General features: G+C 34.1%; 1 protein-coding gene across 3 annotated transcripts in view; it reads left to right on the forward strand.

Annotated features, from left to right (window-relative positions):
- Positions 1–17,655, forward strand: part of NOVA1 (NOVA alternative splicing regulator 1) — a 145,598-nt gene that overhangs the window by 125,914 nt on the left and 2,029 nt on the right. For all 3 annotated transcript variants that reach the window (XM_081158297.1, XM_081158298.1, XM_081158299.1), the window contains one exon: positions 16,609–17,655. This exon is cut by the window's right edge and continues 2,029 nt beyond it. In XM_081158297.1, the coding sequence (XP_081014423.1) occupies positions 16,609–17,613 (1,005 nt within the window). In that variant the 3' untranslated portion in view covers positions 17,614–17,655. The remainder of the gene's footprint in view (positions 1–16,608) is intronic.

The following is a 17,655-nucleotide window of genomic DNA, read 5'->3' on the forward strand; positions in this document are numbered from 1 at the left end:
TCACAGTGAAACGACAGATTATATCCTATTTGCCTCTGAGCATTTCCACTTGCATACCTAAACAGACATCTTAAATTCAACAAGTCCAAATTCAAACTACTCCAAAACTACTACACTGATAGCTTTTACCACCTCTGTTAAAGGCAGCTACATACATCCACTTGTTCAGATCAAAAATCCCGAATCCATATCATCCATCTTTTTCTTTAGCACCTCAAATCTAGTATGTACATATAAATATAGGCCATGTCTTATTACATGGACTGCTTCCCTCGTCCAAGCCTGAATTTTTGCAATAGCCTCCATATAGGTTTTCTGGCCTTTCTACCCTTTCTTTCCAAAGTCTGTTCTCCACTGAGCAGACTGAGTATTCCTTTTAAAATATGTCATTTAAAAAATTTCTTTGCCTGTACCTTCAAAAGTTTTTCATTTCGCTCAGTAAAACCTATATCCCCAAAATGACATCCATTAATTTACAAGATCTGGCCCTTGCCACATTACCTCTTTCACTTCATTTCCTACCACTTACGCCTCACTCTGTCCCAGTCAAATTGACCTGCTTGCTTTTCCTTGCAGACACATTAGGTATGCTCTTGCCTCAGTATTTTCCTCTTGCTTTTCTCTCTACATGAAATTTTCTTATTTCAGAGATCTACTTGGCTAACATCTTCTTAGCCTTCAAGTCTTTGTTCAGAATTCACCTTCTCCCTAAGGTCTACCTCACCACTCTATTTAGCGTTGCAGTCTGGCCTCACCTTACCTCTGTACTCCTGATTCCCTTTGCCTTGCTATTTTTTTCCATTGCCTCACAGTATACTATATACTTTGCTTATTTTCATTTTTATTATATATTGTCTGTTTTGCTTCCCTAGAAAAGAAGGTGCATGAGAACAGAGATCTTTGTTTTATTCTCTGATGTATCAGAGCAATAACCTGGAACATAATAGATTCTCAATAAATCTTTCTTAAATGACTAGTAGTAGTTGGAAGGATAGGTTTACAGTCTATATGCTTTAAAATTTATTTTTTTATTTTTGAAAATCCCTTCTACAGATGAAATTTTTCACAGAACTTCTCTAAAAATATAAGCCAAGTAGAAAAATACTTTTGAAGGAATAAGTAGGTTAAGTTAATGGAACATAGCCTTCTTTGTTACATTTTTATTTTACTCCTTGTAGTACTCAGAGCACAATTTGAAAAACAGTCAGACTCATATTGTAATAATTACCCAACAGAATATTAAAATTAAATTTCATTTTCTTCAGTGTATGTGTGTGTTATATGCGCTTGTGTGAGTGTGATGTCAGGATAGTTTTCTTTAGAAGTCTATTTTAGAAAGTCCTGGAAAAATAGTGAAATCCAAATGCTCTTTTTAAATGAACTTATTGACTTTATAATATACATTAGATTTTATGTATTTTGCTTACTGTTAGAATGAACCTTATAAAATTGCTAATACTTGGGTGAAATTTCTTATGGCTTAACTTAGTATATATCGTATACATATCAAAATCTCCCCAAATTCCCAAGAATAAAATGAACCAAAAGAACCCATAGAATCCATATTAAGAGAATGTACAATTTTCATATAAGGACATAAAACATTCCCTAATAAATAGACTTACAATGACTTTGGAAAGGAAGATTTAATATCATAGAAATATCAGTCCCTTTCAATTAAAATATAATTTATTGCACTTTCATTTTTCTTCCCAATTTTTTCTGGTTTTCTGGGAGAGAGAAACAAGACAAAATGTTATTAAACAAAAATGTAAGTGGCTGAGAATTACCATAACGTGATCCATAAAATAATTATCAAGAAAATATTTGTGTGGGATGATGTACTTCACTCAGTATTAAAATTTGCTATAATAAAAGCATGTGATATTAACACAAACAGATGTAGTTGTCAGCGAAACATAATAGAGATTTCAGAAATAGATCTGAGTACATATGGGAACTTAACTGTATCTTATGCATTAAGAAAGGTAGCGTAACTCGGGGCTTAAGACAGCGGTGCTCTCAAACCGTAATTCCGAGCTTTAAATCCAGTCTTGTCGCTTCCTAGTTTTCTGATTTGAGGAAACATCCTTAACTTTGCCATGTGTGTTTTCTCATTGTAAAATGTGAATAATAACGGTGCCTACCTCATAGGGTTGTCATGGTTCTTCAATGAATCAGCACATGAGAAGCATTTAGAACACTGCTTGATGCAGAGTAGTATTTCAGCATCATTTAAATTCATTTTAGAAAAAGATGTTTTATTTAATAAGTGGTGCTGGTATACTTGACTATCCATCTGAAAGAAAATAAATTTATACCTCCACCCTATACAGTATATAAAAATAAATCTCAGTGTATTCAAGATTGAAACTGTAAGACTGATGAAGTTACAGTGTGTGAAATCAACTTGAGGATGACTTTTTAAGGAAGAAGGAAATCCAGACTATGAATAGGTTAAAGTATTTGAATATGTAAATACTTCATATATTTTGGTGTATCAGAATACATCATTAATAAGCAGAACATGATAATATCCTTGAAAAAAATATGTTGAGTAGATATGGCAATGAATTGGTTACTCAGCTATACAGAGAACTTCTAGATTGGTATAAAAAAATGGATAAAATAGGTAAAGATTATATGAATCATCATCACTAGATTGTACTTTTTTTACCAGATAGATAAAATCTTATGTGTGTATATAATACATATATCTTATGAATGCAAAAATTAATCTTTGGGTGTTTACAAGTTAAAACTGATGGCAAAAAGATAGGACATAATCAATCTCATACAATGTTGATGTAAGAAATGCTGTAACATTGTAGCTTTTGAGAATTATCCAGTAAAACAATGCACCAATACATAAGAATATAGAGACAAAGATTATATATCGCATAGTTATTTAGAGGGTCAAAAGTTGGAAAACAAACTGACCTCTAACAGGAACATGGCTGAATAAATTATGGTATGCAGAATATTATGTGGAGAAGCTATTAAACATAATGAGATAGAGCCACATAAATTAGTCTTAGAATAGTATTCATAATATATTAACTACAGAAAATTAAGTTGCTAGCATAGGGCCCTATTTTTTTCAATGTATTTTTTATTATTAATTAAATGTATTGGGGTAACATTGGTTAATAGGGTCATACAGGTTTCAAGTGTACATTACTATGGTACATGATCTGTATATTGCTCTGTGTAGCCACCACCTAAAGTCAGATCATCTTCTGTCACCATGTATTTGGCCCCCTTTACCCTCTACCTTCTCTCCACGCCCTTCCCTCTGGTAACCACCACACTGTTGCCTGTGTCTCTGAGTTTCAGTTTTATATCCCACATATGAGTGAAATCATATGGTTCTTGGCTTTCTCTGTCTGACTTATTTCGCTTAGCGGGATATTCTCAAAGTCCATCCATGTTTTCTCAAATGGCAGTATCTCATCTCTTCTTATGGCTGAGTAGTATCTTGTGTTCATGTGTCATCAGGGTGATGACAAAGAATAGGAACATTATTAACTTTTTCATATCTCTACTTTTAAATTTTATTTTTCAATTAGAGTTTACATTCAATATCTACTTTTTATTTTCCTACTTTTTTTTTAATCCTCGCCTGAGGACATGTTCATTGATTATTAGAGAGAAGGGAAGACAGAGGAGGAAAGGGAGGAAAGGAGGAAGGGAGGGATGGAGAGAGAGGTAGGGGGAGAGGGAGAGGGAGAGAAATAGTGACATGAGAGAGAAACATGGATTGATTGCTCCCTGTATACGTATCCCGACCAGGGATTGAACCCTGGCCTTTCGGTGTACGGGATGACACTCCAACCAACTGGGCCACACTGGCCGGGCCTCAATATCTACTTTTTAAAAAATGTTGTCTAAGAAACTAAAACAGGTTGGAAAAGGTAATGACTTCAGTTGTAGTATATGCAGTGTTTTAAGGAATATAAAGTGGGACTTTCCCAAACCATTGGGAAAGAGTGGACTGCCTTTGACATATACCTGTTTGAGCTACTTACCTCTTGTATTCCCTAGTAGTGGGTTGGTTTGTTAGGGAGTCTGGTGAAGGCCCAGAAGAGAAGCTTCAGTCCTCGAGGAGGCACCTAGTAACTGGCAAAGAAAATAGCAGGTGTTTCACACTGTAAAGTTATGCCAAATTAAATGGTTGTGTAATACTTATAATATTTTTTCTTCATTTAATATATCAAAAGTTCTCAGTCCTAGCTTTACATCAAAATTACCAATGGAGATTCTTATTTAATAGTTCTAGGATGAGATTAGGCACGTGTAGTTGAAGAATTAGAGAAATGTTTCCTGAAGCCTCTTAAGATGTTTGGGAAGCACTGTTCCGTTTGAAAAATGCAGGTTAGTTTTTTTTGTGTGTTTTTTTTCAATGTGTTTTTTTTTTTTTAATATATCTTTATTGATTTCAGAGAGAGGAAGAGAGAGGGAGAGAGAGAGATAGAAACATCAGTGATGAAAAAGTCATTGATCGGCTGCCTCCTGCACGCCCCCAACTGGGGATCGAACCTACATTCAGGGCATGTGCCCTGACCAGGAATTGAACCGCTATCTCCTGGATCATAGGCCGACGCTCAGTTGCTGAGCCACGCTAGTTTATTAAAAATGATGATAATTGTATACTATATAACACTGACTCTTTTCTCAGACTTTAATTCAAGGCTTTTTTCATGAAATAACAACTTTTGGATGTTACTTGAAAAACACTTAAATAAAAAATATCTGATTTGTACAGAAGTTGAAGGGTAGGTGTTTTATCATTGAGAACAGTAAAGGTTTACTAATTAATACAATCTACATCTGTGAAGGGATATGATACAAAAGATGATTATCTTTTCAGAACATTGTTAGTATTTTGACTATTGCCAGATACAATTAGAGGTTCTCTTACCTTGGAGATCTGTGTACAGATTACATTACTATTTTTAAAGATTATTTAGCAATAATCTTGCCAAAAATTATGGAAAATGGTTAAATGAGTGCTTACTAGCCATATTCATTCCATTGCTAACTTCTAAGTTTGTTAGTGTGCTATGCTGTGTAGATGGTATGACCTTCACACCCAGTGATGGGACTCAGAGGATCTCCCTGGGGGCAAGTTAAGAATTACTGCTGAAAGCAGCATACCTTTAATATTTTCAGGTTAAAATTGTAACACACACCATTTGGTAAATACCATGTTATGTGACCTTCAAAAGTCCTTCTAAAGGTATGATTTTATATGAAGATACATTTATGTTTATGAAAAGCCTAGGTCTTTTCACGTTTTCAAACTGAAGAACATGGTACACTCCAGGGGAAAAGAGTTAATGAAATAGTCACTCTGTCATGTTTCTTATTTTATAAACCAAGCATGGCTCAGACATTGCTGAAAAAGCATGGATTGCTTTGTTTAGTACTGGCTGTTAGGCGGATTTGCAGTACTCCTTTTGGACTACCTGGTGGTGAGGTGGTTGGTTTGCTTCATCGGGGCTCTCCCTGCAGCCCCCGCATATTCTCAGGACAGGCATCGGGCAGCCGTTAGCTAACTAAAGCCCTTAGCGCGTTTCGGAACCTGCACTGGCCTTCGAGCTCTGTGTGTGTGTACAGTTCATTTAAATGCGTTTTACCTTTCAAACGAAGCCATATGAAATGAAAAGTTCCTAAAACAGGAAAACTGGGTAGCTACCAAGTTTATTTTCAAGATTTTCTTTTCTTTTAAGGATGCTTAGAAATAGGAATGTCTTTGCATATTCGCTCAGATAAGAGTAGTTTCACCGCATTAGGGAGTTTGATTCCTGCTCACTATAGAATAAAAATTGGTTCTTGTTATTTGTTTTTCTAATTTTTGATTTTTGATTTAGGGATATTTCAGGAGATAATAAATTGATAATTTTTATCTTTTCTTCTGAACCTAATACTTTACAATTCATTCTATTGGTTTTTGGCTTAGCTGTTGTTTTTTCCATCAATTAGATGATACAGTTTTTCTGTTACTCTTTAAAAATATTTTTGAAAAAGGAATTGTTTTATTTCATTAACTAACTTCAAATTGATATTAGCCAAACAATAGAAATTATAAAATCAATGTATTTTCATTTGTGTTTCATTAAATATTAGAAGTGAATTAATTTAATCTATACATAGGAAGAGAACTTAGTTTTGTGACTAATAATACATTTTGTTAAATTGCAAACATTCTCCTGTAGCCTTTTATATAGTAGTAAATATTTGTTTTCTTACTCAGAGTATTAATAAAATAAGAATAATGCATGACATTTTAATTTTCTTAATGACAGTCATTTGAGGCAATAATTATCAAACTCCCTTTACTAGTAAGACACTGAAATTCAGACATCTGTTACTTTAAAAAAATAAGTATTGCCTTCAGATAAACTGTTGGTGAAATTAAGATATAAGAAATGTTGAATTAGATGATTAGTAAATATAAAACACCTACAAGCAACTATAATTTGATTTCAGTAATATCATACATCCTGTTAAAAATATAGAAGATATCAGTCTTTTCAATTAATGAATAATAATAATTTATTTTAGTGGTAAAAATAGCTAAATAAAAATTTTATAAAAAATAAAATAAAACACCCACATTCTGAAAGTGTTCTTAATAATTAATTATCTAGTTACATACATTTAAATAGAGATAGATTTTCAAACATAGTTGAGTCATTTACTTATAATAATATTTAATTAGTTTGGTTACATCATAGTGTATTAAATCAATCTATGAACAAACAAGCTTTATATTCCTAGATTATCTTTGTGATTTTCCTAAACAGGCATTTAGCTTAATTACATGATACTTAAAACTATGATTTTAATTTTTTATTTCAAAATTTAAGTGTTTTTTAAATCTGCTTTTTTGTCATTTATCCACTTATTTTTATATACATTTAAATTTGCAGTAGTCTTTATAATGCTACCTGATTATGAGCTTCATGAGAGTGAGATCGTAATCCTTTTTATTTAGCTCTGTATCCTCAACATCTGGAACAGTACCTTGGACACAGTAGATACTCAATAAATAATTTTACAGTGAATACCAGAAATATACTAAATTTATTTTAAACAAATTGTTTATTCTGCTTTTGCAGGATTAATTTATTCAGCAGCCTAATTTGGGGATAATTTTTCTATTTCCTTTTGTCACACTGCTTTTAAAAAATTAAAGCCCTAGCCAGTTTGGCTCAGTGGTTAGAGCATCGGCCCTCAGACTGAAGGGTCTGGGGTTTGAATCCAGCCAAGGGCACGTACCTTGGTTGCAGGAATCATCCCTGGCCCTGGTCAGGGCACGTGCAGGAGGCAGCCAATCGATGTGTTTCTCTCACATCGATGTTTCTCTCTCTCCCCCTCCCTTCCACTCTCTCTGAAAAGCAGTGGAAAAGTATTGTTGTGTGAGGATAAAAAAAAAAATTAAGAGTTTATATGATTACAAAAATGCTTATCTGAAATTCAATCTCTCTTATTCTCTTTATTTTAGTTTTATCTACATATAATTTTACACTGTTTAATCCAAGATCTATGTACATATTTAACTTTTGCATTATCTTTTACATTCCATGAATTTTAGAATTTCTATTTAATAATTTTAAATATTATAGTTTAATAATTTTATAATAACATTAATGGTCATAGAGTATACACTGTTCTGTGTATTTCACATTTTCGATGTTTGGATTATTTCCCAGATGATTTATAGGAGAAAAACTAAGTTAAAGATTATGCTCATTTTTTAACTTAATGTATACTACAGTGTCATTTTTAAAAGGCAGTTATACTGCCACAAATGTTATTTAAAAGAAAGACATTGATAGGTAAGCCATTCCCTCATCTGTATTTGGTTCGCTTTTTTGTGTGTGTGATTTTTCTGTTATACTTTGAATATCTTTGATCATTTTAGAAGTTAAACATTTTCTTGTCTCCTATACAGTTATTTACTGTTCATTATTTAATGAATTGTTTGTTCACTTTTACCTTCCTCTAGATTATTGTATCCATACCTATGTCTCTAAATACTATCTCTGTGTTAACTCTCAAATTTTCTCTGATCTTCAAACCCATAGCCAGTCACTTAATTGACATCACTTGGATGTCTGAAAAACTCAAACTTAAAATATCCAAAATACAACTCTTGATTCCTCTGTCCTTGTATTTTACCCATTTTTTTCATTTACTACAATGAACACAGCTCCTACTTTCACATTCATAGCTATTTTTTACTTTTTACATTGATTTTTATGACCTTTAAAATATTAAATTGAGAACATAAATTTTCATGTAAAAATTCCAAATGTTTCAAATACTGTTTTTTACTAATCAGAATTAAGAACTCTGTACATCTCTATATATATAAGTCCTGAAAGAGCTAAGAAGAGAGGGCTTAAAATAATAATAATAATAAAGTTTTTGATAATTTGATGCATAGATGATGACAAATGACACTTCTGGAAATTTTAACCTCATTTTAATAAAATCTGGTTTAGTTAACATTTAGAAGACAATATCCCAAGTTATTTTCATTTGTAAATAAGAGACTGCCCTATAAAGTTGATTATTTACAGTTCTCATAGTTTCTTGATAATCACTTGAGTTCCACTGGTCTTCTCATTTGATATGTTTATGCCTGGAGTGCTTATAATCTTAACATAGCAAGAATGGTTTGAAGCCCTTTTCTTCTCTTCCTTCTTCTTACCTGTAAAGAATAGATTTATTTTTATTTTTTTTACTTCTGTTTGAATCCTCTGGAACGTAATGTGATATATCTTTAAAATATGCAGCAGTCATCAAAAGAAAGAAACTTTGAATAATGCTTTAAGGGGCCAACTGAAAATGTGTATTACATAAAAAGATAGTTAAGTTAGATTGTATTTGCCTTTAGAAATTTCTTCAGGATTATCATTCACTGTCTTCTTTCAAGACACAAAAAAAGACATACTGTCTGTCATTCTCCGTCAAACCTTGCAGCCAGAGGGGAAAATAAGTGTGGCCCTTTGGAAGAAGATATAAAATGAAGTAAAACCTCTATAAAACTTATAAAGTGAATTATTTTGAATTAAAAATGCAATTGTTTTAAGCAAGGCAAGGGATAGGAGGGAATTGCACCAGTTATGAATTGTGATTACAGTTCAGTAGACTGTCATTTAAGCCATCTTATTAATTGATCTAGTTCATCCCTTAATCGAGTAAACACTAATATATTTGCATTGTAGACTTTAGAACCAACCTGACCACATTTTTTATAGCAAAAGAAGCCTGTCCACCAGCTGTATATATCAGAAACTACAAAATAGCATACTAAAAACATCATACATCAATGAAAACTTAAAAAGGCATATAGTATGTATTTAATTATTACAGTGTTATTGGATTTTTATTATTGTTGTTAATCCTCACTCAAGGATATTTTTTCCACTGATTTTTAGAGAGCAAGGGAGGGAGGGGAGGAGAGAGACAGAAACATTGATGTGAGAGAGACACATCAGTTGGTTGCCTCCTGCACGAACCCCGACTGAGTCTGGGCATCGAACCTGCAACCCAGGTATGTGCCCTTGACCAGGAATTGAACCCTTGATCCTTTGGGGTGTGAGGGCTAACACTCTAACCACTGAGCCACACCAGCCAGAGCTGTTACTGGATTTTTAAATGATTATAAATCTGTGAGTGTTGCTGATTTCAGTAATTTTATAAGATTAAAGTTTCTGTACATTTATCTTTTTGTATATGTCAGTATGGTTGCAGTAAATTCACTGAATTTTAGGTTTTAGGGATGATAAAGTAAAGATATTTTTGTTTTAAGAACCCAAAGTTGTATTTTACACACACACACATCCAGCCATGATGGAATCTTTCAAATAGTTTACTATATAGTTATACAAATCTATATTTTATTTTTTGGCTTTTTTTCCCAACCATTATCCAATTGCTAACTTCAACCAGGTGCAAATAGGAAATGCAGAATGAAATGATACTGGCCTTCAGGAAGGTAAAATATTTTAAAAGAAATAAATATCTGTTCTCTCATATAAGCCAGCATAGGATAAGCAACATGATAATAAATGTAGAAAAATACTCTGGCCCTTCTGGTTTTAGGTAACAGGACTGAGCTTACAGAGTATGTTGCTTTTGAACTTTCTCACAACACACACAGGATCTCAGAAGTCAAAACTGCATGAGTTTTCAGGGGAGAGCAGTGTGGAAACTTAGGAACGATGAATAAAGAGAGACAAAGAGAAAAACACTAATATGGACTGTGTTCAGGGGCTAGCAGGCAAAGTTTGGAGTCAGCATAGAATACTAGTCCTAAAAGATGGAACTGGGAGGACAGGTTGGGGACAGGGCACGGAGAACGTGGGATGTCCACATAGGGAGTCTGGATAACGCAGTGGGTGGCTGAGGGGGATTGTCACTGAAGGCTGCTGAGTAGAGGTTTTCATGATGCTAAAATGAAAACTCCTCAACCACAATCTTATCAAGCCGTCTGATTTTATAAATGATGAAACTGAAGTGATTTGGCAAAGGTCAGCTAGCAGGGCCAGGGTGAAAGCCCATATCTCCTAACTGCCAATTCTAGACTCTTTATTATATCACACTTTAGATAGGACAAAACAGTAGGATTGGGCAAGAAACATTTCAGGGAGCCTGGCTGGTGTGGCTCACTGGTTGAGCATCAACCTATGAGCCAGGAGGTCCCCAGTTCGATTCCCTGTCAGGGCACATGCCCGGGTTGCAGGCTTAATCTGCAGTAGGGGGCATGAAGGAGGCAGCCGATCAGTGACTCTCTCATCATTGATGTTTCAATCTCTCTCTCCCTCTCCTTTCCTCTCTGAAATCAATAAAAACATATATATTAAAAAAGAAACATTTCAGGGAGCAGGGGAAAGATCAACACTGCATAACAGGATGTAGCGATTTAGGGAGCAGGAGAAGGCACAGATAGCTCCCAGGTTTAAAACCCGGTGTTGGCAGTAGGTAGGGGGTAAGGATATATGAGAAAAGGCAGCATGGTGTTTTACGATAGATACTAGCAATGCTTATGAAAACTATTGCCTTTGATTTGCTTATCAAAAGCGAGAAAATTAGACAGTAGAGAGTTAGAAGAGCTGATTTTTTATTCTTTCTGGATACTTCCATTCATGTAACTCTGTGGCACGTACAGGGTGGGGAAAAGTAGGTTTACAGGTCTCTATGTGGAAAAAAATAATAATACAAGAGTAAACACTGTGTTTCGTGTACTCACAGTTGTAAATCTACTTTTCCCCTGCCCTGTATTTTATCAAATCAATACTTTTCAAGAATGCAGTTATTTATGTATAATTAAAAGAAAAGATACAATTTTTAAATTTTTGTCAGCAATTCAATATAGATGCCTAGTGACATAGGCATCTCCATTGGACACTACTATACGGTCTCTCAGTAGCCTAAGCGATAATACTCTATGGAAATGAAAGAGCCTTCTAGTAAGTCATTAGGACATACTGTGATTAAAAGTAAATTAAGTAATCCACCTGTGCCTCTTTACCAGAACTATGACATCTTGACTTTTAGAGCATCAAGAGCGACAATAAAATGTCAATATTTTTAGATAGGCAAATAGTACATGATATAACAAGAACATAAAAATATTCTCATGGGTACTATTTGATTGGTTACAAATTTCAGAACTCCATCTCAAAGTGGCTTAAATAAAAGTAATTATTGATTCTGTTCTGGCTTTAGACATGGTTGGATTCAGATGCCAAAATACTATCAGAACTTTCTCTCTCTCCATTTCTGGAGTTCCCTTTTATCTAGGTTAACTATTTTCAGTCTGATTCTTCCTCTTTCCATATGATGAGAAAATAGTCACTGGTAATATCAAGCTGTGTTTTACTAGATTAGAAACAGGTATCTCTATCCCAACAGTTTCATCAAATTCTCAGGCTAACTCTTATTGGACCATCCTATGTCACCTGCTCAGCCCCAAATCAGTACATAGCTGAATAAAGGAATGAATGAGCTAACAGGCATCTATTATTGAATTGCTTTATGAATATAAGGCATACATATGTAGCAGGCCTAAATGAGATAGTCCATACTATTAATTGGGATATTTTAAATTACAGTGGAACTAGTTTTGCATTTACTTTAAGGTATGGCTTAATGAAATAGTTCAATAACGTTCCTGCCACGATGAACAAGACACATGATGCCTCACAGACACTCTCAGACCTTTATAACACCATAATGAGTTGGAGTTCTTATATGGCAGAGGAATAAATTCGTTTGTCTTAATGTTTATTTTCGATCAGAAACATATCACTATTAAAACCTACATTTTTGTTATTTTAAATACGTTTCATAAGATTCCCATAGAGGCTCTTTTGTGGTTGCAGATCTTCAGTACTAGAACGGGGTTAGATTTGAACAGGAACTTTACAACACAGAGATAACAGACCAAGCTTATGGGAATATCTGGTAGTAAAGAATGGGATGCTGATAGCACAAAAATATGAAAGACATTTAGATAATCATCATCTCCCAAAGAATACTTTACCCCTTCTCCTTCAAATTAGTCTTTGTGTCTCTTTTGTACCTTTTATGTACTTTTGTAGCAGTACATTTAAGACATTTCTGCACTGATACATTTATACATCAGTTTTCTACAACTAATCTAGAAGTTCCTTAAAGGCAGGAGCAGTGTCATCTATATCCTTTATCTCCAGCTCCCAGCATGGGCCTGGGCCGCTCGGTAAGCGCTCCATGAAAGATTGGGTGGATGACAAGACTATAGATCACAGTTCTGAAGGGAAAACTGATTTGTAACTGTCAAGAATGCACCTGATTTAGTGATACATGTTACACCAAATGATTTGTGTGCTGTTTAAGATCCAGTTTTTTTCTTTCTCTCAATTCTTTAGAAATAAGAATACACATATTTATGTGTCAGTGTCTTAACAGACTTCACCAAAGAAAATGAAGCTGCGCATATGATTAAAATCTGATACCATTTCAGTGGGGATGCAGGCATGTCAATGCAGACTTTTCCTTTAGTAAATGCTGCATTCCTGTATCTAAGAAGTAAGCAAATAGGCTGTTTTATATAATTCCTCACGCTCCTTTTCTCCCCCACCCCCTCACCCCACCCAGTATTCAGTTGCCCACCATCTCCAGGCTTCCACACTGCTGTTACTTGGCTCTGACTTAACACGTAAAATGGAAATAGAGCACTGCTCTCTCTGAGATAATATGCAAAGGAATTACTTTTTTTTGGTCCCAACTTCTTATTAAAGAGTCTGTTTTCTGTCTGTGTCCATATTAGGTTAATGTGAAGTGTGCAAATAGATATGAATATATTTTTAATCCATTAAGAAAAAAGATAGTGTAAATCCAAGAGGTTTTTAATGGCCTTGTGTCAAAAATAAAAACTGGGTGACGTATTCCTTGGCTGGGCTAGTAATTACTTACATTTATTGAATTTGGAATTTAATAACTTTATATTTCCTTGTATTCCTAATTTAACTTCTAAGATAAGTAATCTTATGCAGAATTATTACTATCTAAAGTCAAGAAATGCTACATATTATAAATATTAATATGCAGTCATTAATATCTTCTTTTAAATCATAACACACCTTAGCTATACATAGACAAATGCCAGTTATACCAGCAAAACTTGGGGGCCACTTCAGTATCTGATAAAACAGCAATTATGGCTGACAATATTTTATATAAGATTCTTTTTTTAAATTTATGTTGATTTTATTACACTCTTATTATTTTATAGGACACATATTACTAATTTTTGAAATAGCTAATTTTCTTTTTTGTCTTTTCTTTATTTATCTTTTTTCATTTATTTTTGTTTAAAATATTACAGATGTCCCTTTTTCTCCCCAGGGACCCATTCCACCCTGTCCCACCCTCTCCCCAGTCCATGTCCTTGGGTTATGCATATATGCATATAAATTCTTTGGTTACTCTCTCTCTCTCCACCCACCCGCCCTCCTCCATCCCTCTGACATTCGTCAGTCTCATCTATTCAAATAGTTATAAACTAAATTCCAGGGAATAGTGCTTACTACGTAAAGACTTCTTTAGTATGAGGATAGATAATATGGTATAATTCTTTAATTTCTAAAGATACGGATTTTTACTTTCATGAAGAGTCCACACACTGTTTCTAAACTATGCATTATTTCAGAATTTTTGAATATTGAAAAGAAAGAAAAATTATTAAAGGGAGAAATTAAAGAAAGGTTGGCAATGTGCAAATATGTGAGTACTAGGCACACATTTGCAAGTTCTTTTGGGAAGGATAGAATTAGTCCTCGAGTTTAAAAAATAAAAAAACTTTGGGTGCAGTAAATATAGTATGAGATGGTGTGCAGTATGGTAGAAATTAATCCCATTGTTCCACATCTCATAGAAACAGTGATTTTAGAGTGGATGTTATAAAATTATGTATTTAGTTACTTTTTATTGATAGTCTATAGGATAGTTTTCATAATTAACATTTCATGTGCTGTTGTTCTCTTCCTGGAGTATAATCACACAGGTAATCATTACATTGAGCAAAACAACAGTGATACTAGAATTTAAAATAATTTAAGAATAGCTCTTTTGAAACTTTTGGTTGCTTAACATATTTTTATTTCTAAAATTTATTTTGAATAGCATATAAATGTTTTCAGCAATATTTTATTGCAAAACTGTTCTGATTTTAAAAAGAAATATTTATAAAGAGTAATCATATTTGACATTCAGGATTTAAATCCTTAAAAGTAAATTTTCTCAGTATTTTGTGTGCACAGGATAAAATATAAGGTTGATTTTAAATCACCTTTATAATTGGTTTAAGATATAATCATGGTTTAAGTTTCTAATTATAACACTTTAACATACTTTAATTCAGCATTTCAGACAAATAATTTTCTACCAAAAAAATTCCATGAACAAAATTAACATGTTAAAAACTTACCTCTCAGTCTACTGCTTGAAACTGAATGCATTTAATCAGGGGGAATATGAGGGATGTATTCGACATGCCTAAGAAATGTTTCTAGAAAATTTAGATTTCTTTTCAATAAAATGAAATGGTTATATAGAAAAATCTGAATGAAACAAAGTTCTGTGATTCTATTATATGTGTGGAAAGGAAAGTGTGTGTGTGTGCACACATGCACACATGCATGTGTACATGTGCATAATATATGTGGATATATTTATGAGATGACCCAGTCTAGAATTTGAATTTATACTTTCACCATTTGCTATCCTCAAGAGCAAAATGCCAAATATGTGTAGCTCTATTTCTTTAAAATATTCTCACCCAAATCTGTTTAAAAGATAGCATGGCAATACTTGTTAAAAATTAGGTAATTAATATTTGATAGATAAACTAAATTCTTGCTCAAATTCTAACAAATTATTTCAGCCTACCCATGTAAATGTTTAGGACAGGGAAAGTAATCCTTCAGTGCTTTGTCAGTGACACGCACTCACAGTTTTTCATCTACCCAGAGAGTCATAAAACAGTGACATATGTATTTTTGTGCTACCAAAATACAATTTTAAATGTAAATATCTATTAATTTTAGGGGCTAGGAGGATACCATACTCATGCTATACTTTTCATTTGATTGTGATTAAATAAATCAACATATGCTGGTTTTTGTGGCTGGATGTTTCAACACAAATGGCCTCAAATGCCTACACTTTATATGAGTACATTGCATCGTTATAAGTATACATGTGACTGTAGTAATTTTTTAGTAACCTTTGGTAATATGGTTTTAAGCCCTATTTTTAAAATGTAGCTATGACTGCCAAAAAAAGAATTACCTACCTAATCAAAATAGTCATTTTACAGATTTAGATAGAATGTGTAGGTAATATCATTCTCAAATAGCCTTAACCTACCTAAAAGTGATTGAATTTTTAAATTAATTATTTAGAAATACTTGTTATTTTATAAGGTTATATGTTGTGTATAAGTTCAGTTGAAAAGCTAAAATACTAATTATTTTATTGATCTCCATCTCTAAAAATAATAGTTGTGAAACAAGATAGTAAACAACACAAAAATTGCTAGGTGATAAGGAACATGAAATTAATGTTTTGAAGGGGCTCAGGTAGAAGTTGACTACTTTTTCTTTACTAACTTTATAATCCTGCACTCTGTTTTAATACGTGTTAGAGCAAAGATATTCTTAAAGTACAGTAGGTGAAGATTCGTCAATAGCATTTTGACTTTGGAGCTATATAAAAATGTTACCACTGATGTACAGTTATTATTCCCTTTTTTAAAAACATACTGATTTCTTAGAACTTGTATTGCAAAATGCACAGACTCTAGGACAACTTTCGTTTAATCATTTAAAACTGAAAATTGCTTTTCTCATTTGAAAATTCTAATTTTACAATGTAATTGTATTAAAATATTACGAAAGTCACTTCAGAAATTGTGATATTTCTGTCTTTTGTAAATTATGTTTCAACTAATTTTCAATTTATCATTTTGCTTTTTCTAGGATAGCAAAGTAATATAATGTATGTGCGCAAAACAGAAGTATTATTTATACGTATTTTTTTTAATTACAGGTAAAGATTATAGTTCCCAACAGCACAGCAGGTCTGATAATAGGGAAGGGAGGTGCTACTGTGAAGGCTATAATGGAGCAGTCAGGGGCTTGGGTGCAGCTTTCCCAGAAACCTGATGGGATCAACTTGCAAGAGAGGGTTGTCACTGTGAGTGGAGAACCTGAACAAAACCGAAAAGCTGTTGAACTTATCATCCAGAAGATACAAGAGGATCCACAGAGTGGCAGCTGTCTCAATATCAGTTATGCCAATGTTACAGGCCCAGTGGCAAATTCCAACCCAACCGGATCTCCTTATGCAAACACTGCTGAAGTGTTACCAACTGCTGCAGCAGCCGCAGGGCTATTAGGACATGCTAACCTTGCTGGCGTCGCAGCCTTTCCAGCAGTTTTATCTGGCTTCACAGGCAACGACCTGGTGGCCATCACCTCTGCACTTAATACATTAGCCAGCTATGGATATAATCTCAACACATTAGGTCTAGGTCTCAGTCAAGCAGCAGCAACAGGGGCTTTGGCTGCAGCAGCTGCCAGTGCCAACCCAGCAGCAGCAGCAGCCAATCTGTTGGCCACCTATGCCAGTGAAGCCTCAGCCAGTGGCAGCACAGCTGGTGGCACGGCGGGGACATTTGCATTAGGTAGCCTGGCTGCTGCTACTGCTGCAACCAATGGATATTTTGGAGCTGCTTCTCCCCTAGCTGCCAGTGCCATTCTAGGAACAGAAAAATCCACAGATGGATCAAAGGATGTAGTTGAAATAGCAGTTCCAGAAAACTTAGTTGGTGCAATACTTGGCAAAGGAGGGAAAACATTAGTGGAATACCAGGAGTTGACTGGTGCAAGGATACAGATCTCCAAAAAGGGAGAATTCGTACCTGGCACAAGGAATCGGAAGGTAACCATTACTGGAACACCAGCTGCAACACAGGCTGCTCAGTATTTAATTACACAAAGGATCACATATGAGCAAGGAGTTCGGGCTGCCAATCCTCAGAAAGTGGGTTGAGTGCCCCAATTATACGTCAGATTGTTTTAACCCCTCCTTTAC

The sequence above is a fragment of the Miniopterus schreibersii genome (genome assembly GCF_964146895.1).
Source record: "Miniopterus schreibersii genome assembly, chromosome: 1".
Lineage (NCBI taxonomy): Eukaryota > Metazoa > Chordata > Mammalia > Chiroptera > Miniopteridae > Miniopterus > Miniopterus schreibersii.